Here is a 25,730-nt window from a genome sequence, read left to right on the forward strand (position 1 = left end):
CAGATGTGGGGACCTGCATGAAAAACCCCCTAAGCTTATTTTTACCAGCTTCGGTTAAAACTTCCCCAAGGTACAAACTATTTTACCTTTTGCCCTTGGACTTTTTGCTGCCACCACCAAGTGTCTAACAAATATATAACGGGGAAAGAGCCCGTCTGGAAACGTCTTTCCCCCCCAAAATCCTCCCAAGCCCTACACCCCCTTTCCTGGGGAAGGCTTGATAAAAATCCTCACCAATTTGCATAGGTGAACACAGACGCAAACCCTTGGATCTTAAGAACAATGGAAAAGCAATCAGGTTCTTAAAAGAAGAATTTTAATTGAAGAAAAAGTACAAGAATCACCTCTGTAAAATCAGGATGGTAAATACATTACAGGGTAATCAGATTCAAAACATAGAGAATCCCTCTAGGCAAAACCTTAAGTTACAAAAAGACACAAAAACAGGAATATACATTCCATTCAGCACAGCTTATTTTCTCAGCCATTTAAACAAAACAGAATCTAACACATGTCTAGCTAGATTAGTTACTAAGTTCTAAGACTCCTTTCCTGTTCTGTTCCCGGCAAAAGCATCACACAGACAGAGAGAACCTTTGTTTCTCCCCCTCTCCAGCTTTGAAAGTATCTTGTCTCCTCATTGGTCATTTTGGTCAGGTGACAGCGAGATTATCCTAGCTTCTTAACCCTTTACAGGTGAAAGGGTTTTTCCTCTGGCCAGGAGGGATTTTAAAAGTGTTTACCCTTCCCTTTATATTTATGACACCATGAGTGAAGCATGACTTGTACCATACATCTTCCACTCTTCCAGGATCCTGGAAGGCTGTAGGCTATCCCTTGGAGTTTGTCATCTACACGACAATATTCTTATATATAATTAAGCTGTGGAACTCTCTGCTGCAAGATTGGTTTGGATTGGATTAGACACGGAGACAGGTAACAGAACATCCAGAGTTACAATAGAGAGGATAAAACATGTATACAGGATGTAACCCTCATGCTCAGGCTAAAAGCCAGCCACTAATTGACAAGTTTAAGAAGAAATTTTCATTATAGGCAGGTTATGCCATTATGTCCCTTATGAAGATGGTTGCAGTTCCCTGATTTGGTACTGGCTGCTGAGACAGGATACTGGACTACATGGAGCTCTAGTCTGATGATTCCGGTTTCTAATTACAATTATGTCATGGTACCAGATTAAAATCTGGTTGTTCTGTAATCTGACTACAAAACAGGCTTCCAATTTATAGTGTAGACTTGCCCTAAACCATGTTTCAGAACCAGTCTGAAACCTTAATTTCCGGTTGGTCAGAATAATGCTTTAGCTTATGTGTTAAATAAGTTTAAGGTCCACTTTGTACAGAGAATTGGAAGCACAGCTGTAACCAGGTGGGGCGACAGCCTGGTTGTGATTAAGTTTCCTGATGTGGAGGAGGTTGTAGTGTAGACAAAGCCCTAGCACTTGTGGATCCCAATCCAGAGCTGCCTGCATAGTATTAGTAACATGTTTGGGTTATTTTAGATAGTTTGTAGATAACTGCAAGATTTTTAACAGGGAAACTCATTTCTATCAAACGCTCTATAAAATGTATCTCTAGTGCCTTGTGTGTATATATTCTTTTTAACAATTTAAACAAATAAAACAGCTTAGACAAGTTATTTCATCTATAAGCCAAAAGCAATACTACCCTGTGTGGTCCTGATCCTTTTCCCACTGAATCCAGTGGGAATTTTGCTGTTGGTTTCAGTGGAAACAGTATCAGGCCTTGAAATCTGTGCAGAAAGTTTCCTTCTGTGAGTGAATGTCCTGGAGCACAAACATTGTAATAGCTGCTTTTTCTTACATCCAGGAGGTCTGGGTTACTATGTACTGGTGCTGTCTTGTCCACGCTGAAGGAATCAGCGGCAGAATGGAAGTGACTGAGGCAGGTGGGAAGGTATGATCCCTTTTTTTAATCTCTGCTCCAAATACTGGGTCCCGTGAAAGAGCACGCATCCAGCCCCCACTGCTTTCCAGTGGTTCCTCTGAAGTGCTGGGGAGCATGGGTATACGTAGAGGCCGTCTTGAAGAATAACTTTTAGAGCTTTTTTAAAGTGGTTTGAGGAAAAGAAGCTGTGACTTCCTCTTTTTTTTTCTTTTTTTTCTCCTTTTTAGTAAAGGAGCAAACGTGACAGGGATTTTCCAGGTACATTCAGTGATCACTTTATTGACTTCTGTATATTGTAGACTGTCCTAGTTAGCTAAAGTTCTGTAAAAGCTGATCTGAAAAATGGTATGTTCCTCTAATAAAATATAGGCCTCACAACCAGAGGATAGAGCTTTTCAGTTTAGCTTGTGGGGGACAGTTGCCATATCTGTGCACACCAATTCGTTTGTTAAATGGTGATTTAACAAAGGGAGCTGCATTCCCCTTCCATTTGATCTCCAGCTGCAAACATAACATTATAGATGTCAGGAAAGTGGTTATTACAGTTCACTTTTATTTTGATGTAAAGATTGCCTAATACAGAGGAGCCACATAATGTAATTGTAATAGTATTTAAACTTCAAATTAAAAATAAAAGGCTGATAATTTTATAATCATTTCTAAACATACGTGCTCAGTTTTCCTTTTTAAATGTCACACTATAATTACATCCAGATTTAGTGGTACTCAATTGGCACTTTCTTTAAGCCTGACTGAAGCTTTAGCAAAAAGTAAATATACCTAATGGGAGGGGCCTTGAGACACTAGCCCTTGTGGATTTACAGCATGTTTTTACATTTCCTTAAAACCTATTTGTAATCTCTGTATTTCTCTGTGGACAGGAAGCTCATAGCTATCTTGTTCCAGGGTTTTTAGAATAGCCTTTGTTCGGATGAAGTAGTAGGGTAGCATTGGTCTACAGAAGTTTCTTTTGGCAAAGGCCCTATGTGTCAGTTTTATTTTGCGTTCTAGTTTCTACTGTGACCATATGGACGCTCATTTGACAGGAGTCTGTGACCCTCAAAACAGCTCAGTGAGTCATGGAAAGAGTGAATTCACCCGTATAGAGTTTAATCTGTCCTTTTCTGATACATTTAATTTCCACTTGACAGGTTCTACTCAGTTACATGGTATCTGACCTGGCTTTGGAAACCTAGCAACAGGCAGGAACGCTGCATAATGTAAAGAGTCATCCCTGCAGATAAAGGATGAACATAAATATTAATGAGGCTGTTACTCATTTACACTTGTGGATATTAAAGCTGTTGTCTAACACGTGGTTCATCTCTCAGGAATAATTGCCTTTCAGTGGAAATGCAAACAGCAACATTCACTGTGTGCTCAGTAAAAGCTGCTCTTTCTAATACAACCCAGTTTCCTTGGGGGAACAACATATTTTTATGGGTCCAGTCTTCCATTTGTTAAGCATTTACTAATCTTAAATTAGGAATCATTTTATAATCCGATGAACAAAATAATTATTTTAAGCAGAGATGCTCCAGTTTGCAGAGTTCTGAAATTTCCTCGACTTGGGGTGGTGGTGGTGGTGCTAGGGGGTTAGATCTGTGATTTTGGTTAAGAATTTGATTACCTCCTTGAAGCAAAGGCATAAGGATGTTATTGTTTAAGGTTTTACTGGCAGGTGAAACTTAGTCCAAAGTTTAGGCCTATTAACAATAAGCTTTTACAAAAGCTAAGACAAATACAAAAAATTGTGGCTTTTTCCAGTAGAAATTTTCTTTAAAATAAAGAAATTGCCCTGCAATGTTGGCATCCCAGTACAAGCATTAGAGCCAGCAAGTGAAACTGACTAGACATAAAAGAGGAACTGAATAATCTATTTCCATTGCCTAAGATGAGAGAAATTAAAACAAAACAAAAATACAAAGTCTAAATCATGAAAAGTAATGAGAATGTACACAAGTCTTTCAATTTACTTAGAAAGAAATATGTTACATATATGACTTAATCTGCTGGTATCCCTCTAATTCAAGCTATTGCCATTATTCCATGTTGCCCGTTGCAGTCGGTGTGGAGAACATCCATCATCTGTGCTGTGATGTTTGTACTCAATTTCTGCCAAAGATCAGGTTTACACCAGTCCAGGATTTTGGTTTGGGGAATTCTCTAGTGAAGAAGGAACTCTTGCTGTTCTTATGCAGCTGTGCTGGGCTCTGATATATGGCTGTGACATCAGAGATCTGTGAAAGGACCAAGGAAAAACTAGAACACGGTTTTTATTCTCTTTCAGAAATATTCCTGGTTGAGAGATCTATTCTGTTCATTAGATTTTTGTACCAGTTCACACAATGTGTTCCATTTGTATGGTAATAATGTAATGGTGTTTAGTCGATTCCACAAAAAGAGCAGAATCATTCCCTAGCAATGTTCATCAGCCCTCACCAGATGTGACCACCCGCTAAAGATGAAAGCAGTTAGGTTTCCATTTACATTCTTTGGTCCCTCTACTGTGATTGACAACAAAATGGCCACTCAGCACCAATTTTTATGTTGGTGAATTTTGTGACATCTCAAAGCTTGATTGAGCCTGTCAGCTCATTTCAGATAGGAGATGTGACAGCCAGTGCATTATCTCTGGTCACTATCACTAGTTGTTAAAGATTCAAACCTGCGATGTAAGGCTCTGTATCTCCATTGCTAATCTGGAACCACCCAGTTCTTCACAGAACAACTTTCACAAACTGCAGCATGTAAATAAAAGAAGTGTTCTGAGGAGCTAGAGTACCTCTGTGACTACCCTCTTATCCATCCTCCCACTGTTCAGAATCTGCTTAAATCAAACTGTGAACTGAACCTTAAAATAAATGTCAGACAGGAAGAAATAGGGCCATCTTGCATGGGATTCACAGGAAAACACGTTCTTTTTAAAAATCTTGTGCTCGCCTTTAACTACGTGCAAATGGTTGTTAATCACAACACAGGAAAACTAGCTAAGGAACACACACCTCCAGGTTCTACAATCATACCTAGCCACTAGAGCTTCATTCTTGTAGTTACCAGGGTTCATCAAAATCTCTTGATGAGTGTCTAGCTCGTATCTGTTTGTTGTTTCTTCTATCTAAGGCTTTGTCTACACTGGCAAATGAACGACACAACTTCTGTTGTTCACAGGTGTTAAAAAAAAAACACACACACACATCCCCCTGAAAGACACAAGTTTTGTCGAAGAAAAGCGCTGGTGTGAACAGCACTTTGTCGGCAGGAGCGCTCTCCTGCCGACAGAGCGACCGCTCCTCGTTGGGGATGGATGTTTTTTCTTGGCGGGAGAGCTCTCTCCTGCCGACAAACGGTGGCTACACTGCGTGCCTTTTAGCACCACGGCTGTAGGGGCTGGGCTGTGTTGCTAAGAACTGCGTAGCGTAAACCTCCCTTTCCTCACAGTCTTCAGCAAAGGAAAGTCTGCCAACCACTTTAGCAACACAGAGATGGGGCTCAAAGAAGCCTTTGAATACTGAAGCAAAGCTTGTAAAGTGGCATTAATTCACACCTGCGATAGAATCGAAACATAGGCCCGTACGGTTCCTGCTGTTCTTTCCGTGGGTCTGCCACACTCTGTATTTAACAAACAGTAAGTCCCGTACTAGCTGCCGTGCTCTACTCCCTAATCACCCAAAGGTTAGATTGTGTGCTTTGTTTGCGGTGACGTTTTCAAATGATGTGGAAATTGCAGGTAGTTCAGAATACAGTGACCTGCTTATGAGCTGGACTTTCATGAAAAGAGCACAGGAGACCAGTGCTTCATGATCTGCCCAGGTGAAGTGTGTGGTGTTGTTTATGAGGTTTAAAGGCTTCAGTCCCAGCCACTTGAGAGACTACCTCTTTCTCTTCGTATGTTGCCAGGGCAGTTGTGGTCATCTGAGGTGCTGACTGGTCCCTCCTGATGTAAACCAAAGGTGGCGAGCGGTAGTGTGTTACTGGCTTTGGAGCGCTCTTTCTCCCTTGATTCATGACATGCCCAAACTTGGGACCTTCAGGGCATGCTGCAAAACTTAAAGTAAGCTTTTCCGGGGGAATTGAGTGCTTTGGGGATGATGAACGTGGGAGATGGGCATGGGAGATGTTTATTGGAGCTGAGCAGCAGGAATATTAATATCCTGTATTCTATTCGAACGGGAGCAGTTTGCAGGGGAGGATGTTGTAGTCTTATTTTGACTTGTTGAGTAGATTTTTCACTGAATATTTTTACAGCAGGCACAGCGCTGGGTAGGTGCATTGTAACAATAAATAAGTAGGCTAACTTAAAATAATGCCATTAAACCAGGAGATGACTCATTTATAACTATAATCATTAATGAATGGCCGTGCAGGAATATCACAAATCAAGTGTTCTCTTACCTGCTGCTGTGAGCAAACATCTTCATAAAGCTAGTGAGATAATTTTGCCTAGTGTGATATGATTTATATTTACAGTTCTCATACTAAAGATGCTGCTAATTAAATATAAACAGGTTTCCCAAAAAAGCAAAATAACCTATCCTGAAAAAAAAATACACATTCGCCAATATGCTCATTGTGTTCTGTTCTAGGCAAATCTATCTGTTGCTTTCAGTAGCCCAAGTCCTGTCAGGATCTTCTTCTCTTCATCCAGAAAATCTACGTAATTTATATTCATCTGCTCCTCCATTTGTTCTCTTGATTTCTGTCCACCAGCCACTCTCTGAGGAAAAAGTAACCAATTAATAGCTGCTATTAGCTTTGAAACATTAATACGATTCCATTGGTTTTCAGTCAGTGATTGTCAATGCTGACTCTTTCACCTCCATCTTTTTAGCTATATAATTAGGAGTGGAGCATCACTGAGAACCACATGCACAGATCTGCCATTTCATCAGCTAGGTAACATCGTTTATTAGTCAGATCAACACAGAGCTATTGGATAGATTTAATTCTCCAAGCCCTTGCAATAGTACCTCCTATGGACAAGCCTCATCGTCTATTCAAGGCTCACTTCCTTTCACTTACCACACAGGACTCCGGATATATAATGCTCTGTATAAAGCTAATGTTAAAATTATATAATACACAGGCTGAGAAAAGAGTGCATGTACATCTGGGTATAGTGCTTAGATTATCCACAAATACCATGTTTGTTTTTAAATGTCATATGATACATATAGTACATAATCAGCAATAACCCAAATTTAGGAGAATAAATTTAAGAATGCAGTTTAGATTTTAGCATCCAAGTATTCACATACATCACTCATGAAAAGTTGTACAGAGCATTGGTTGTGGAAAGCAAAATCTATCAATGAGTGAAGGTTGTCCCTCAGTAATTGAGAATTAGGGTAGGTTGTCCATTTAGAAAATACAATCTATCAGGGAAGTATTTCAGTTACTTTCCTTACTGCACTTCTCATTGCACTACACTTCCCTCTCTCCTCAAGAGGGAATCATTGCATCTGGCATATCGCATAGTCCTCTACTGCTGTCAATGGTAATAACAGTGTTGTATGTAACACACTCCCAACGAGGTGATATGGAGGGTGCACAAACAAGAAAAAACAAATCTGAGTAAAACATTAATTAAAATATCAAACTGGAAAAACATCTCTTTCCGACTGTTGTAATTTAATAGTTCTAGCTTTATGTATGTAGGGCTCAGGCCTGCAACCCTTATTCATGCCAGTAATCATCACTTACATGAACAGTCCTACTGAGTCCAATGATACTATGGCTCTATGTAAGTAAGGGCTGAAGGTTTGGGGCCTCTGCCTGCTGACCTTAAAGAATAATACTTATAAAAATGGCACCTAAATTAAGATTTCAAATGTACAGTTAGGAGAAAGGGGAAATTAATAAGTGTTCTTAAACAGGGTCAAACTGATCTTCACTCTAACTCTATTGAAGTCAAAGGGAGTGTGCTGGCGGAGTGAGGACTGAAGGGTTAAGCATGAACTAGTACAGTATATTCTCTTCCCCAAATGATGGACTAGTCTATAAATATGAAAGTGGTCAGTTGGATTTACTTAGAAAATGCTGAGCAAAAGCTGTTTTTAATGTATAAACAGATGGAAATATCAGAGGAAATTTTACCAAGTGCAAAGAGAGAGGCATATTTTAAAAATTAAAAAAAATACAGCTTTTCTACCTCCTGAACTCAACTTACTGTCTTTTTCCTCTGTGTTTCCAGTTCCAATTCCTTTCTTTCTTTGGCTCGGAATTCTTGACGCTGTTCAAAATAATCCAGATGTTTGACCTCTCTCTCAAAGTAATGAAGAACACTGGCACGCTATTAACACAAAGGCAAGCATGGTTTGTGGTGATCACAGTGAATCTGAATCATCGCACTTTTCAGCACATAATCCATCTACAGTAATGTTGCATTGCTTTAAAGCATCTTTTTAAATATACAGAACTAAATAAGAAATTCTGTAATAATGTGATACATCTACCATTTCCTGATTAACCTGATAATGTTGTTATCAGTTTCCCTATCCTAGTGTGGGTTTATGCACAGACTTGCAGTAAAATAACAAAAGGCATGGATTAAAACTGATTTTAAATGTTTTTGGTGCAAGTCTGTGTGCGGCCAAAGTCACTTTTCTAGTCTCAATAACAAACTGACTTTACCCACTCACATTGTGAAACAAGAGTGACCCCTCACACACTTGCACCAAAATAACTAAATTGGTTTTATGATAATGATTTAGTTAAATCAATCCAGGTCTGTGTGTAAACCAGTCCTGAGTTACGTTTTGTGCACTAAGCTCCCCAACGCCACCCGACCTCTCCACTATGTCAGTTATTTGAGTCAGACTGTGCACCAATTTCCCTAACACGACTGTTCAAGATCCTAGAGTTTTTTTAACAGAATGTAAAGATTTTACAGTAAGTAGATAAATATTCCCAAATGGTGCTGGATTGACAACACTGTCCAGTAAAGCCCTCTACTCACAAAACAAATACAATATGGGCAGAAGCAGCACAAGTTTCCCTACACTGGAAATGTGTCCCTAACCTGAACTGGAGAGGTTCTCTTTACTGAGCCAAGGGTGCCAGTTATCACCAGTATTCATATTGTTTCATTTTGGTTTCATACCATAGCTTCATAGTGAGCTCACAATATACATGAGTACATAAATGGTAAGAGGAAGGTTTGGGATAGTGAGCAGGAGCGGTTTGGGGAAAGAGAATAGGGAGAACAGAATAAGCTGCAGAAAAAATTGTTAGAACGAGTGAGATGGGGCCTCTAACTTGTTTTCTGGTGGGGAGAAGGAGCTGGGAGAAACTGAATGAAAGAGGTACAGAGAGAAGACATGCAAATTCAGCACCTAATTTTGCAAATTATTATTGATGCAAATTATTTATTATTTGTAGTGTTACAGCACCACGCCCCCATTGTAGTAGGCATTGTACAAACACACAGAACAAGACAGTCTCTGCCCCAAAGAGCTTACAATTTAAACGTTTTTACTCAAATGTGCAGTCCCAATGAGTTGGTGGGGGCTAGTTATGTAAGGGTTTGCAGGATCAGATCCTAAAAGATCTACAGTCAGATCCTTGGATGGTGTAAATCAGCATGGCTCAACTGAAGTCACTGACTTCCTTGGAGCAAAATTTATAGGAAAAAAGTCAAGGCAAGTGTATAGAATGTAGTTTATGAAACCTGGTGCCATTTTATGCGTGTGGCAAAAAATGGTGTTTCTACAGTTTGGACACTTCATCTACATTTTTCCCATTTCCTGGTTATAACGATGAAATTCTGCCAACTCTGCTTCTTGCAACAATTGGTTTTCCTCTGAGGTCTCACTGCTGAGGACGTCCCAGGTCCAACTTTGGTTTGTGAGATGTTATGAGATAGTGGCTGTGGATCATTTCAAACACAAGCTAATCACCTTTAGTATGTAGGAATCCAATAACCTGAAAAAAAACGGTCATGAAACCCCACAACATATGTGGTCACTTAAGGGGCAAGTAGAAAATGTTACAAACCTCATTACTGGAAGGGTGACTTAATGTCCAAGAGATTTCTAAAATATGCAGAGTTCCAAAGTTATCAGATATAGCTAAAAAGTGCTGCTTTGCTATGAGAGTATAAAAACAAAATAAACAATGATGCTATTACTAAAGATACAGAAATTAAATTAAAATGTTTGTGTAACCCCCAGACTGCAGGACATAAGCCAACCACTAACTAATAGGCTAAGAAGAAAATTCCCCTCTAAATTATTCTGTGATTGTCCACTATGGGTATTCTTGCATCTTCTTCTGAAGCATGTGGTACTGGTCATTGCTAGATATTGGATTAGATGGGCCAGTGACCTGACCCAGTATGACCATTACTGTGTTGGCATCTTTTTAACAATGAATTCTAGTATTTACTGATTAACTTTTCAGCTAAGGCCTCTATTCATACAGAATTCCAAATACGGTTATTTGAGTCATTGCATATTAGTTTTATTGTGGTCGTGCCCAGAGAACCTAATCACAGATTGGGACTCTACTGTGTTAGGCATCCTACCCAAGGGAAGGATGGTTCCTGCCCCAAAGTGCTTATGATCTAGTAAGGGTCATGGAGCTTTTCTGCAGTTTCCATGGTTTCCCAGGGAATAGGCAAGTATAATTTAAAAACTCTTTTATGTAAAGTTCCAGGCATTTCTCTGACTCGCTATTAAAAATGTGAAAAAGATTTTGTTTTATTTAAGATGCACAGTTTCACCCATAAAATACTTAAACCTCATAAAGCTGTTGACAAAAATGCTTAAGCAAGTGTGCACATCCATCAATCTTTTTAAACAGAGAGAGTGAATAGCTCCCAAAGACTCATTTTTGTTAGTTTTTTTTTAGGTTTTTGTTTTTGCAGCAAAAAATAGCCTTATTTTGTCTTGTATATCTAATAATTAAATGTCCCTTATTACACAGAAATATATTTTTACCTTTTCAAACTTGCTTAAAAGAAACAATATTTTTGTAACAATATTAAAAAACAAAAGAAACTGTGCTTAGTTGCTTATGTAATGATAAAAACATGAAGGCCCCAATACTGAAAAGATTTATGCATGTGTTTTACTTTATTCACAGTCCATAGTCTCAGTGACTTCAATGGAACAATGCATAGTGTGTAAACTTAAGGATATGCATAAACCTTTCCAGGATCATGGTATAATTTATTTTTAAAATAGTGTTATGGAAAAGTATAATCACTGTCAACATACAAGAGACGATCCAGGGTTTGATGCAGGTGATCATTGATATAGAGATGTTCTGGGTCTGGGATGGCTCATGTGTTTTCTCCAGTAGGTCCCAAATATCAATATTTCCATCTTCTCTACCAATGAAGAAAACTCCGGCTCTCGATAAGGACCAATGTCCTACAGTATATCTTTTTGATGAGCAGCATGATTGAAGGATTGGGCCACTCTTAATTTAAAAAAAAAAAAAATCCAATATAAAAGAAACCAAAACAATCACAAACAAAAAAACAACCCAGTCAGAACTCTTTCCAGCCTCCTGCTTGTGTAATGTGAGAACGCTTCCCATTTCTGAGTGATCCCACGACACAAGTAATTATGGGGTCAAAACCAGCATGTATATTGTTGACTGGTAAAGAGAAGCATTGTAGGGAAGTGGAAAAGTTGATGCCCACTCCGTCAGTTGAGGGAGTCTGCCTACCTATTGACAAACAAAAAATCTGGGTTTTGCTAGATGCAACTAAAGTCCTGGATTCCCAGATGGCAGCAATAGTAAGAAACACGTTTTTCAATATTTGGCTGGCCAAAAGACTGCACCCATTCCTCACTGGTATGGATGCTACCATAGCCATCCTTGCCTTTGCTATCTTTAGGCTAGAATAGTGCATTTCCTTTTCCTTAGGACTAGTCACTTTGCCCTTCAATGTGCTATAACTCCAAAGGGGAAAAAAAAGAGAGATTGAATTATTATTTGCTGTCTCTATTACTCTGTTGTTCAAATTACTTTTGTCTAATGGGGGGTTCCGCAAGTCTGTAGTATTGTTTAGCACATCCTACCTCTACTCTCAAGCTCCTCTGACTGACAACAGACTGCTTGAAATGGAAATAGCCTGGGCAGAAGCCACAAGTGTCACGAAAGCTGGTATTAGAGAAAGTTGCTTCCTCCGTTGGAGTCAAGTTTACAAAACTATTTTTAAAAGCTTAGCTCTGGCAGGAGAAAATAGCTTATTTTTTTTAACCCAATTTATTTTCAAACTGGCTAGCTCTACCATCTACCATCATTTCCGTGAGCCCTGTCCCTGAGGCTACATACTGTAGTTACTCTATTCTTTTCTCCATCAACTATAGTATGTCTGTTGCCAAAGTAACTTACTGTAACACCTTCTTTCCATATGGCAAAATTCCAGCCTCCAACACTAAGAATGATGTCTTTGAAAAATGGAGATCTTTGTATAGTGTGGACAATTCCATCATGGATGGTGTATTTGTTAGCTGGTTTCTGACCTAACAGAGTGAAAAGGACAATTATTTACTTGTAACTCTGGTTTTTTGAAGATAGCAAAATTGATCCTACAATCCTCAACCTAGTAGGAGTTTTTCTGGCCCTTGCATTTTGATTAGTTTAATACACTCTCTTATCTTTAAGTCTCTGTTCTAATTTTCTAATAACTCTCAGGCATTAGTCCCCGAGGAAGGAGATCCTAGTGGGGAGCTATAGAAGGCACTGTACTTGCCTTTAGAGAATTTTCATTAATTCAGATCTAGTTATTAGCTTTATTGTTCAGTGTACATTTCTGTGAGATACTGACACCATTTGAGAAGTTTTTAAAATATGCTGTCAGGATTCCCTCCCCACTCTGAACTCTAGGGTACAGATATGGGGACCCGCATGAAAGACCCCCTAAGCTTATTTCTACCAGCTTAGGTTAAAAACTTCCCCAAAGCACAAATTCTTCCTTGTCCTTGGAATGGTATCGCTGCCACCACCAAGTGAGTTAGACAAAGATTTAGGAAAAGGACCACTTGGAGTTCCTGTTCCCCAAAATATTCCCCCAAGTCCCTTCACCCCCTTTCCTGGGGAGGCTTCAGAGTAAACAAGGTGAGCACAGACCAGACCCTTGGGTTTTTAGGACACTAAAAACCACAGTCAGATTCCTAAAAAACGAACTTTTATTATAAAGAAAAAAAAGTAAAAGAAACACCTCTGTAAAAATCAAGATGGAAGATAATTTTACAGGGTAATAAAATTTAAAACACAGAGGATTCCCCTCTAGGCAAAATTTTAAAGTTACAAAAAAACAGGAATAAACCTTCCTCTTAGCATAGGGAAAATTCACAAGCTAAAACAAAAGATACTCTAACACATTTCCTTGCTATTACTTACTAGTTCTGTAATTTTAGATGTATCATTCAATAGGAGCTGGATTACTTGCTTGGTCTCTCTTTGTCTCCAGAGAGAACAACAAAAGCCCAAAACAAAAACCTTCCCCCACAGATTTGACAGTATCTTCTCCCCTTATTGGTCCTTTTGGTCAGGTGCCAACCAGGTTATCTGAGCTTCTTAACCCTTTACAGGTAAAGGAGGGATTTTATGCTACCCTTAGCTGTATATTTATGACATATGCTTTTGATTTATGTCTATAAATTGAATATTTTTAGTCATCATCCTATAAACTGTTAGAGTTCAGCAAGCATTTCTTAGTTCATGATAGAAATAATAAGACATTAAAATGGAACTTAAAACTTTTAGCTTCTCACAATGTAACCCTCTTTATTGAATCCCTCAGTTACAAACATTGGAATATTTTTAGTATCCACCAATTAAATGCAAAAGCTACACTAATGCAGTTAAAATTAAAAAGCCAGGAAATACAGAAGTTTGGATTTCTACAGCAACATTGTCAGCCAAGTTGCATGACATACATACTACATATTTCCTTTCTGTTTTTATATCGTTAAATGAATGGTTTAATATTTAATATAGTATTGTTTCCATTTTTAATATATACCAAAAGATACTCAGAATGTTCAGTGTGGCTAAGCTAATGTCACTTTAAGGACCTATTGGATTTGCACACATTTTCATTTTAACCATGCAGCCAAATGATGTTTTAATATAGGTTTTTCTATTAATTTTGTTGTGTTTTAGAAAAATGCAATTTCCTATTTTAAATAATCCCAATTAAGCTTTCAAGTGAGAAGACTTCGGAAGGGGGGAATTTCCACTACTGCTACACTTGCTGCTATTCTGTGGCTGGAAATCGTCTTCAGACTGTTTACAGGGCATCAGCTTACATTTAAGCTCCATCTGTACTAACAAATTGACCCATTGTTGGCAACAGCTGCAACAGGTCCCACTAAGATGGTGTTAAAAACATTTTAATTACTAGTGTAAATGGGACAAAACTGTTTTCAGCATCACTGATCATGCATTCGGTAATGGTATTGAAGTGGGTTTTCTTCATTCTACAGTAGCAGTCAAATCCTTTTCAACACCAGTTTCGAGGCTCTTTGCTGATGCTGGTTGTCAGCAATGAGTCAAATTCCTACTGCAGACAGGGCAAGAGTCTGTCCTACAAAGCTTACATCTCCGTGTAATAAAACAAGGCTTAAATCTATGTCTGTATCCTCTATATCCGTCCGGTCATCCATTAGCTTAAAAAAGCAGTTTTAGTTGATGGTGAAAAACTTGAACTTACTAATCAGTCTTCCTGAGTCACTCTCTCTTTCCATCTTCCAGTCGGAATAAATAACTTCACCATCCTGTGATGCCAGAAAAATCAAATAAATGCAAACAGAAGCTGGGTGAAATATTTATAGCAAAAGCTTTAGTCAAAAGGTGCCTATTTTTAGTTTGTAAAATTGGAGTCTCTTTACTAAATGTAAATTTTTAGGTACATTTAATGTGAACATGTTTTAGCATGACTGCAAAAATGGGGCAAATGTTCACTTACTTTATCAGTTGGGTTGTTTTAATTAAAAAAAAAACCCTGCAGTCTTCAGGAAAAACTCACCAATCAGCATTTATAGGGCATTCTTCATGTAGAGCTGGAGTAGTTCACATGTATTATATGGACCTTGCCCCACAGTTTTAGGAAAAGGTGGCAGCAACAGAGAAAAATTATTTCAACGGGAACCCCAAAATGGAAGAAATGCAGGAAATTTTAAAAAGACACCCTTTTAAATTGTTCAATTTTGGCAGCTAGATCTAGTTTAAAGAGGATAGAAGCTGGAACATTAGGCTTATTTTTAATACAGGACTAAATTACGGAAAAAAATTCAAAATATGATAAAGCTTTCATGAGACTTCTAGGGGAAACCTTGCAATAAACATTACTGTCCTAATAGTTCTGGCAATGGGAATAAGGACATTTTATGTGTTCCTAGGTTTAAGAATTAAGTTCAACACCTTTTGGCTAGGATTTCCAATGGAGCCTAGGGGAATTAGCCACCCAACTCCCACTGACTTTCAATCCCAGCCTTTAAACATGAGTGTATGGCCCAGCGATCTTTTAAAGTAAAATATTTATATAAATGTGTCAAAATGGGCTACAAAGGCAAGGCAAATTCTGAGTTAAAAAACTACTGATTAACTCATAAAGAAAACATGTACATGCACCAGTCTGTGTAAACTGTCCAGCACACTCCCGCTATTTTAAGAATGATCAGTCATAGATTATAATCAAAATGTTTAACTTACTTCAGTTCCAACAAAAAAGTTGGTGGGGATATTCTCCAATATCTGAAGAGCTTTGGCTGAAGGGACCTTTAACTGCTTATAAGGATTTTCATCTCCAAATATTTCTGGTTTGACTTGGTATTGCATCTTATCTTGAAAAGAGTATGGATATAATCATTTGGTTATATAGGGAAATGTACTAGATCAGGCATTTTATTTTCCTTACTAAGGTAATTCCAGGGTGAGGGGTTAGAACTTTCAAGATGAGAAATAAGGAAGGGAAGAAAATTCTGGAGAAGAGTGAACCTAGTATGGCATGGAATAGAATGTTACCTTAATCTAGCAGGGGGAAAGAGGCTGAGCACATACAAATTGCTAGCAATACAAGGCAGGCGAAGCGGTACTCTTATGGTGCCTACACTTCAGATTTTTCATAAAATCTCCCACAGTTGCCCACCACTGATGCAGTTCCACTAGTGGCAGACACAGCGGGAGCACTAGCGTCGGCCAGTTTACGTGGTTAAAATGCTGATGACACACTAGGACTCCCAATGTTGCTACCCCGGCAGAGCTCTAACACTGCTGTAGCAATGGGAGTAAGTGATCATCCATCCTGAATTGGGTGGGACAATCCAAAATGCAGAGTTCAAGTCCCAGGCTGAATGACTCTGGGATAGCATTTGTCACAGATCCCTGCAGTGCCTGCTCCGTGCCTTCCAAGGCTCTGGGCGGCATCAGCCTGTTCCTGGGGGTGGGGGGCTGAGTTTGGCCTTAGCCCCTCCTTTGTCATGAGGCCTTGCCCCTGCTCCTCCTCTTACCCCTGAGTCCCTTCCCCCCCGGCCAGGCCAGCAGCTGGAGCCAGGCTGTGGTAAGAGCCACCCTGGGCAGGTGGAGGACCCAGGGCTCCCCACAGCGGGCCAGCTCTTACCATGGCCTGGCTCTGGCTTTCGGCCTGGCCAGGGGACAGGGACTTGGGGTAAGAGGAGGAGCAGGGGTGATGTCACAGAGGGGGAGTTGCTCCTGCATGTGTCCTGCTTTTGCCTTTTGAAAAGGTGGTCACCCTAAATGGGAGAGGCTAAGAAAAACTCACAATACAGGATGTGCTTGTGGAGACAGCTATGCTGCAACCATGTAAATGGATAAGCAGGGTAGTAGGTCTGGGATGATAGCCAGAAAAATCTGTCACTTGAGAATCCTAAGCACTGCTGGAAAAGGTGTGATGGAAAACCCTGACTTCAGAGAATAACTGAGTCTGGGCACAATCCTATGAATATTTATGCACCCAAGTGGTCTCATTGACTTCAGTGGGACTATACAAATGAGTAACATTTCTCTGGTATAGATGTATTTGCTCTCTAGATTGAGCTTGTTGGCTGCTAACAGTGAATGTATATTTGTTTAAATAAATGTTTCACTTGGAATTAAAAAATATAGCAATATTTCTCTTGGTCTTTCTTTCGTTTAGACCAAACTTGACTAGGCAATGCCCCTTTCAACCTCAGGGGAAAAACATGATCACCAGTAATGAAAGTGTCTAACACTTGCTGGAGCCTGTGTTGTTCTTATAAAACTTTTCATGTATCTCCAGAACTTGATAAAGACAATTGACAATGACTTCTGTTGTTCCAGAATTCTTACTTTCCTTCTTTGATAAGGGCTCAGTAGCAAGTTGGAATTAAACAGCTGAAAGATTAGTGTGTCTCTTGGATGCTCTCATTTTTTGGGGGCAGCGGGGAATTTGAAGTTTGCTATGTGAATATGTTAAGGTAGTGAGTTTGTAGAATTATTTATGAACTTTTTATTTAAAACTGTAGTTAGCAGTGGGCAGTACATAAATCTGATCCAGCACATCTTAGTAACAGAGTTATAGTGCTTCAGGGTCAGTGTGATAATGATTTCCAAAAGTATTTTTAAGGTCACATGCTGTCCCATTGGTACTAATTTGCTCCAAACCTTATAAACCTGCCTGATGATCGTTCACCATTCCAAATCTGCCTTGTCCCCCTTCGGTTGCCTTCCCCATTCTCCAAAGACTTTAATGATTTTTCAATATTTTCCTTTTGATTGCTGTTTTACCAACGCAAGGAGGAAGGATGGTCTACCCATTAACGTGGGACTCAGAAGAATTGGGTTAAATTACCTGATCAGTCAGTGACCTGTGTGACCTTGAGCAAATCACTTAACCTTTCTGTGTCTTAGTTTATCCCTCTGTAAAATGGGGGTAATAGCACTTCTCTACCTTTTGAGGGACATGTGAGGATAAATACATTAAAGATTGTGTGGCAGTAACACTCAAATACTATGGTAATGGGAGCTATACAAGTACCTAAGATAGCATGATAGGTTTTCTCTCTGAATACTTTCTCTGAAAGTATTATCGTACAGAAGACTAATAATTTCTGATGCAAAGTAAGCAAATAGAAGACTTGCCTCAGGAGTAGAAAATTAGTAAGGAAAGGTTCATTTAAAATAAAACCCCAGGTTAATAAATTTCTAACAGTGGCTCTAAAGGAGGAAAACACACATAGTACTAACCAAGGCTCAATTCACTTTAATGGGAATAAGTACTCCTGAGAAAAACAGCTTGCTAGTATAACTTCTAATGAGATCTGATAACCTGTGACCCATTGCTAGAGAATTCTGTTCTTCTCATACTGTATGTGTTCATTACCTTCACCATGCCATGATATACCAGTAAATTTAGGAAAACAGGTCCACTAGTTACAGTATATTTATGTTGCTTATCTTTTATTCTATATGCAGAGAAAAATCATCTTACCAAAATACTTACATGTCAAAAATATCCACTGAAAATATTACCTTGCATTTTGTAATGGAAATGCTCGTCCACTAGGCTAATTTTGGTAGGACTATAGACTCCACTTGTGTCGCTCTTGGATAGGTTTGCCTGTTTAGTACAAAGGGAGTATTTGATAACTCATTTTGTCAAACACTTGAGGCATATGTCTAAATTGCTTTCTGTTGTAATGGTAAAGACCTGTCAGTCTGAAGTGCATTCTTCAGATTCCACAAATCCTTCCAACACCACCTTTGCTAGCTTCCAACGCCGCCTTTGCTAGCAGTAGGTAAAATGTGACTCAGCGGTCTAGCCGACATTATGCTTTTCCCTCTAAAATTTCTCACTGTTGCCACTTCAATGTCAGCTCCACTGGTGGTAGTCCCAGTGGCCACTCGTGTTTTAACAAACATGTCTCTAGACCTGCTCTGACCAGGATAGACAACCTGGTGGTAAAAGTGCTTGTATACATTACTACTTCCACTGTAGCCTGAGTTTATTCAGAAATTCTTAGATCGTTTTAAAGTTCTTGTAAGCTAAGTTTGGAAAGTATTTGTCCTATTCTGTTCATGTTATAGGGATTCAAATATGCCCCTACACGAATCACAACAAAATTTAAAAGGAAAATCACAATACTGTGAACATTTACATGGTAAGATTTGGGGTGAGGGGGTGGAGAGTGAGCCCACATACACTCACCCCGCAGCAGTGGCTCCTATCCTGCAGGTCTGGACCTGGCTCCCTACTCGGGGCATTGTGACCGAGTGCCCAGGGGTGACAGTACCACTCAGGTTTGACCAGTGGGATTAGGGTTGGAGTACTGGGACCGAGGGTGCTTCTACTGGTGGTTGGTGCCCTGTTGGCAGGGCAAAGAGGCAGCAGCAATAAAGAGACTTAGGTATATTGTCTCCAAAGAGAGAGAGCTGAATTTTCATACCTTTTCCCCTAAAACCATGACTTTTTTACTAAATTTAGCAGGATTGCACTGTGATTTTATTTTTAATTTAAAAATGCCATGACAACTCTGCAGGCCTATACATTATATACAGTACCTTAATGAGAGGTCTCCAGGAGAGATCTAGATGTTTAAAAGTAGTCGGTACATCAGGGGGAGCCTCGATAACCTTGTCTTCTTTTACTTTCTCGAATGAACTCTGGATAGTAGCTTTGGGGGCTCGAAGATCCCAAAATAATATGGAGCTCCACAAAAGCAGAGATTGTAGGTTATTGCTATTCGTATGCTTAAAAATCATTTAAATTTTTCAATAAGCTTTTGTATAATTGTTTTTTTATCTTCAAAATTAGTATAGCAATAGATGCAAGAGTTTGGGGAACAGAGAAATGGAGAACTAGTTTATAGCTACTTTTGTACACTATGGCATATAGTTACTCCACATTTTGTCCTCACTCTCTTCTTAATCATATACTGTAGCTAAATAAGCATCATACAGTTTAAGAAAACTACACACTCAGTGGATGAAATGCACTCCCTTGCATAGAGCCTAATTACTTGGTCTGGGACTGTGTCTGCTGTGCAGCCTCTGGGTTGGAGTTGCATCCACAGCCCTGCCAGCCAGTTGAAGAATATAAGAAATGTCATACTGGTCTGACTCAAGGGCCATCTAGTCCAGCACCCTGTCTCTGACGGTGGCCAGTAGTGGATGCTTCCTGAATGAAATGAGTTGTACTGGCAAAAGGACTATGTGCAGGTCTAACTCCATCTACACTAGGGCTTTTGCCAGTTTAGAAATTTTATTAAAAACCCACACTAATTGACATTACTATTCAAGAAAAAGTTTCTTGTGTAGACATGGCCTTAGGTTATTTAGCAACCTTCTGTGCATAAATACAGTTCTGTGGCCTTCCAGGACAATCTACGTGGGGTCAGCACAGATGCTTTTTCTGTGGCACAGAGTGAGCATGAAAGCACCTCTGTAAGGCTGTCCAGCTAGTGGACCCCACACACTGCCCTTATGTGGGGTTTAAGTGATGTGGTGGTCCGTGTGCTGGCCCTCTGCAATAGGATGAATTTCATCTATTCCAGATAGCTTTGTAGGAATTCAGAACTTTGTCAGTTACACCATTGAATATATGCTGAAATATTTAGCAGAGAGAAGGAATAAGGTATATTTAGAAGGATTTTCAAAGGAATTCAGGAGATGTTTTGTGCCTATGAAAACATTTGTAGAATGCATTACCAATCAGGAGAGCAGGTTACAAGCTGCACACAAACTCCAGTTCTGTTTTCAAAAGCAATGCCCATTCTGTTAACCTAAAATAATAATTAATTAATAATACAGGGAGGTGGAGATGAGAAATGGCAACAAATTATTATCAACAAAGCTACTTCTTCACCGCCTCTAAAAACAAACTTTAAGAAAGAGAGCCTCTCGCTGTGGGCTGTACAACTCCCCTGATACAGCTTTCAGAGTAGCAGCCGTGTTAGTCTGTATTCGCAAAAAGAAAAGGAGGACTTGTGGCACCTTAGAGACTAACCAGTTTATTTGAGCATGAGCTTTCGTGAGCAAGTCAGGGCTCATTAGCCCATTGATATGAAAATGAAACAAACACGTTTTACCAAAACAAACATACTGCAAGCAAATCAGTTAGTGCCTTGATATTCAGAAATGCCAAGCATGTAGAACTTGAAATGAGGTCAATGAGATCTTAAGTTACTGGCACAACTGAAAATCAGGCCCTCAGTTGTCAAATATGTGAGTACCTAATATCCATCCTCTTGTAAATTTCATCCTGCTTAAACAAATAGCAAATCAGTGAAGAATCAATGGTAAACAACTACATAGTGAAATTGCAATTCAAAAAGTGAATATCTCAAATGATACTTGCTTATAGTAATTATAAATAATTTAGTTTTTATTGGGCTTCTTATGTTTTTCCAATAACACTTTTCTCTGAATTGATCATTTTTTTTTACTTATTTCCTCTCTTTTTAGATCAAAACAGAAAATTAGATTTACATTTAAACTTATTCAGAAAATAAAAGAATAGCAAAGTGCTGATGAAATAATGCAAGTTATTGATTCCAGTAATGTTTTCTGATCTTATTTTCAAACCTAATTCCCAATCTCAAAAAGATGAAAATGTATGTACACAATGGAATCTTTGTCCAAAGAAAGAATTGACTACTTCCGGATAATTGGCAAAACCTGCATTTATCAGCTACTCAAGAAAGTTGCATCCATTCTTTTAACACTTTGTAAGCCAAATCCTTCTAAATGTTCTCAAACAAACATGGCCACTGAAGTCAAAGGGTTATTTGCATGGGTAAGGAAGGCTGGATTAGAATCAGAATGTAGTTTGTTTATTTTCTATCATGCAGTTTTGTAATATTGGATTTGCTGATCCTGTGCCAATGTAGCACTGATGCTCTAGACAGACCCTGAGTTGAACCACTGGCAAATATGTATGTACTCTTCTGTGGAGGCCTTGTCTTTATACGTGTATATACAGTGCCAAGAGGGGGTTGTGGGTACTATCACAATATAATTAGTGATTAATGTGCAATGTATCAATCTTCCTTCCAAAGATGTATATGCATTGTCTTCTCCACAGTCTTCACTCGAGCGTTAATGCAGTAGCAACTGAGTCTTAAAAACTTAGTTACAAGAAATTCTCAAGGTAACATCCTCTTTGGGTGGTGGGTCAGATTTTTTCAACCTGGCCTCTTTTTTGCACACCTCACTAATCCTACTACTTAGACAGCAAATGATCACCTTGGGCTGACTCATGGAATCCCTCTTTCCCTCCCACACTAACTTTAGAGGTAGCTGGATGGGCCCTTAAGATACTGTGAATGGAGCACTATGAATAGGATAGAAAGTAAATGTAGGTGCAATTTTTGTGGGTGCAACTTCTATCTAGAAAAAGGAGAAAAAGTCATTTCTGGCAACTAAGTTGTTTAGGTGACCTAGGAAGTTATTGCTTTAACTTCTTGGAGTCGGGCAAGGAATTCCCATAGTAGAGTTAATATACAAAAAGAAAAGGAGTACTTGTGGCACCTTAGAGACTAACCAATTTATTTGAGCATCAGCTTTCATGAGCTACAGCTCACTTCATCGGATGCATAAAGTGGAAAATACAGTGGGAAGATTTATATACACACAGACCATGAAAAAATGAGTGTTTATCATACACACTGTAAGGAGAGGTTTCAGAGTAACAGCCGTGTTAGTCTGTATTCGCAAAAAGAAAAGGAGTACTTGTGGCACCTTAGAGACTAACCAATTTATTTGAGCATAAGCTTTCGTGAGCTACAGCTCACTTCATCGGAAAGCTTATGCTCAAATAAATTGGTTAGTCTCTAAGGTGCCACAAGTACTCCTTTTCTTACTGTAAGGAGAGTGATCACTTAAGATGAGCTATTACCAGCAGGAGAGTGGGGTGGGGGAAGAGAAAACCTTTTGAAGCGATAATCAAGATGGGCCATTTCCAGCACATTTCCAGGAGTTAACAAGAACGTCTGAGGAACAGTTTGGGGGAGGGGGGGAGGGAGGAATAAGCAAGGTGAAATAGTTTTACTTTGTGTAATGACTCAACCACTCCCAGTCTCTATTCAAGCCTAAATTAATTGTATCCAATTTACAAATTAATTCCAATCCAGCAGTCTCTCCTTGGAGTCTATTTTTTAAGTTTTTTTGTTGAAGAATAGTCACTTTGAGGTCAGAAATCGAGTGACCAGAGAGATTGAAATGTTCTCCGACTGGTTTATGAATGTTATAATTCTTGACATCTGATTTGTGTCCATTTATTCTTTTACATAGAGACTGTCCAGTTTGACCAATGTACATGGCAGAGGGGCATTGCTGGCACATGATGGCATATATCACACTGGTAGATGTGCAGGTGAACGAGCCTCTGATAGCGTGGCTGATGTGATTAGGCCCTATGATGGTGTCCCCTGAATCTATACTCTCCTGCTGGTAATAGCTCATCTTAAGTGATCACTCTCCTTACAATGTATATGATAAACACCCATTTTTTTCATGGTCTGTGTGTATATAAATCTCCCCACTGTATTTTCCACTTTATGCATCCGATGAAGTGAGTTGTAGCTCATGAAAGCTTATGCTCAAATAAATTGGTTAGTCTCTAAGGTGCCACAAGTACTCCTTTTCTTTTTGCGAATACAGACTAACACGGCTGCTACTCTGAAACCAGTTAATATACAGTAACTCCTCACTTAATGTTGTCCTGGTTAATGTTGTTTCATTGTTACGTTGCTGATCTATTAGGGAACAAGCTTGTTTAAAGTTGCGCAATGCTCCCTTATAACGTGGTTTGGCAGCTGCCTGCTTTGTCCACTGCTTGGAGGATTCTCAGGAAGAGCAGCCTCTCCTTGTGGGGATTAGAACCGGCCCAGGGGGGAAGGGCTGTCATTGTTTGGCATTCTAGGATGCAGTCAGAAATACAGTACTGAGCCCAAGTACTACTGAGATTATTATAAATAATTTCATCTTGTAAAACCTGATCTGCAGTTCACACACTGCTTTTATTAGTCATTTGTTAAAAATATAAAGAAAAAGTAATAAAATATCCATTGAAACTCACCTCAAAATAGTCTGGCAGCCAGTGTATATCTGTTATTACTGTTTTATGGCCATATTCTATGGAAGAGACTGCACAATATCTCACAAAATGTGGTTCCTTACCACTTTGTTGTGCTTGTATAAACGTTGGCTAGAGAAGTTTTTAAAAGATACATTTTAAAAGGTATGTTTTGCAAAATACAACATTAGTTATCAAGAAAAAAAGAGGAAACTTCTCATATTGTTAATGTCCCTTTACAGTATTTTAGTTCAACCTAGAAACCTTTCTAGGGCTCTGATCTAAAGCCCATTAAAGTCAATGTAAAGTCTCACTCAGCTTTGAATCAGACCCTGGCATACCATACTCTAAAATTTATGTCCACAATTGCTCCACCCACCTCCAATATAGCATTATTTCTTCCACTGTGCTCTCAGGCCTTCCTTCTAATTACCCACTTTTGTATCCTCTTTCCATTCTCATCTTTGTGCCTTCTTCCATACCACACACTCTGCCTGGAACTATCTCCCTCATTCCATGAGCCAAACCACCTTCCCTCTACCCTTTAAATCTGTCCTTTAAAACACACTTCCATACACACCTTTAGCACTGGGGAAAATTTCTGTTCTGCTTTCAGTTTATACCTCATCCAATACTGATTTGATCTATTCGGTAGCTTCCTGGGGGTAGGGCTGAATACACTGTTGGTGCTCAATAAATAACAATGCCCTATTGTATCTCTGGTCTGTGTGGATTACAGTAATATTATTTATCTGAGTTGATGATGTAGATATGAGATTTTGATAAAGATTTATTTTGTTGCCTCACGTATTGGAATACAAACAGTCTAGTTAGTACTTCATTGCCAGGCTGATATTTCCTTCATTTTAAGCCTGCATTCCCTTTCCCATATTTTATTTCCTAACTTTCTCTCATTTTCCTTCCCCCCCCCTTTTTTTTAATTCACAGCAGGGCATACTCCAGCACTAAATACAGAACTCAAGTACTAACCATATTAACAGCAGTGTTCTTGCTTCCACCAGCACCAGTTTTAGCATTCTGCAGCTTTTCTTCATACTCAGAAATGTCCCACAGTACAACCTATGAGGAGAAATGAATGTCCTTACAAAGTATTTTTTCTGTTTAAATGATAGATTAAAACATATTTCTGAACTGTAATATGAGCACTGTTTGAGACAAGAAGGAGGAAGGCTACTTTCTATACCAGAACTGGAGGGTGGTGGTTTTTTTTTAAGGTATTGCCTCTGTAGACCCTCACTGTAGCAGTCTCGTGCAACAAGACTGCAAATCCTAGAACCATCTGAGTCACTTAACAATTGGTTGGTCTGTGTAGCTTGTCACCCTGATCAAGCATTTCTAAGTGTTACCTTTAAAGTGATTGCTGAGGTTGTGGACTAAAAAACTGCTTCTATGACATCACATCCTCAGACTCAATAAAGGATTAGACATTTCTATGGATGATGAGAATGTTTACTGACAGGATAAAACATTTATACGGGATGTAAACTTTCATGTTTCATAAACCAACATTAATTGATGAAAGTTGGGAATAAAACTTCCCGTCCATAAAAATGTCTAATCCTTTTCTGAATTGTTTTAATCTCTTGGGGTCAGTAATATCTTGTGGTTCCACAGGTTAATTATGTGTTTGTAAAGAAGCAATTTCTTTTTTTAACAGATTAAATGCATTTCCTCTCAATTTTATTGTCCTGCACTTAGAACGGAAGAATTCCATGCACTGCTATAGGCTGGGGATCGACTGACTAAGCGGCAGTTCTGCAGAAAAG

General features: G+C 39.0%; 1 protein-coding gene and 1 long non-coding RNA gene across 5 annotated transcripts in view; one reads left to right on the plus strand and one right to left on the minus strand.

Moving 5' to 3' along the window:
- Nucleotides 1–345: 345 nt before the first annotated feature.
- The window catches only part of DNAI3 (dynein axonemal intermediate chain 3), a 55,657-nt gene continuing 30,272 nt past the window's right edge, over nt 346–25,730 (minus strand). For 2 of the 4 annotated variants that reach the window (XR_012160427.2, XR_012160428.2), the window contains exons 12-24: nt 24,934–25,023; nt 23,947–24,075; nt 20,577–20,650; nt 19,431–19,578; nt 18,402–18,489; nt 15,603–15,733; nt 14,602–14,665; nt 12,276–12,406; nt 11,147–11,351; nt 9,924–10,015; nt 8,098–8,220; nt 6,324–6,645; nt 346–4,168 (exon numbers count right to left, since the gene is read on the minus strand). Coding sequence is in view for 1 of the 4 variants with exons in the window: in XM_073357196.2 (XP_073213297.1) it covers nt 6,511–6,645; nt 8,098–8,220; nt 9,924–10,015; nt 11,147–11,351; nt 12,276–12,406; nt 14,602–14,665; nt 15,603–15,733; nt 18,402–18,489; nt 19,431–19,578; nt 20,577–20,650; nt 23,947–24,075; nt 24,934–25,023 (1,410 nt within the window). In the remaining 3 variants the exon portion in view is untranslated. Of the gene's footprint in view, nt 6,646–8,097; nt 8,221–9,923; nt 10,016–11,146; nt 11,352–12,275; nt 12,407–14,601; nt 14,666–15,602; nt 15,734–18,401; nt 18,490–19,430; nt 19,579–20,576; nt 20,651–23,946; nt 24,076–24,933; nt 25,024–25,730 lie in introns of all 4 variants that reach the window. The other 2 variants (XR_012160430.2, XM_073357196.2) reach the window with 2 other exon arrangements.
- The window catches only part of LOC140916122 (uncharacterized), a 30,997-nt gene continuing 5,739 nt past the window's right edge, over nt 473–25,730 (plus strand). The window contains exons 1-2 of the long non-coding RNA XR_012160431.2: nt 473–936; nt 1,851–1,937. This is a non-coding gene — a long non-coding RNA (uncharacterized LOC140916122). The remainder of the gene's footprint in view (nt 937–1,850; nt 1,938–25,730) is intronic.

The sequence above is a fragment of the Lepidochelys kempii genome, chromosome 8, assembly GCF_965140285.1.
Source record: "Lepidochelys kempii isolate rLepKem1 chromosome 8, rLepKem1.hap1, whole genome shotgun sequence".
Classification (NCBI taxonomy): Eukaryota; Metazoa; Chordata; order Testudines; family Cheloniidae; genus Lepidochelys; species Lepidochelys kempii.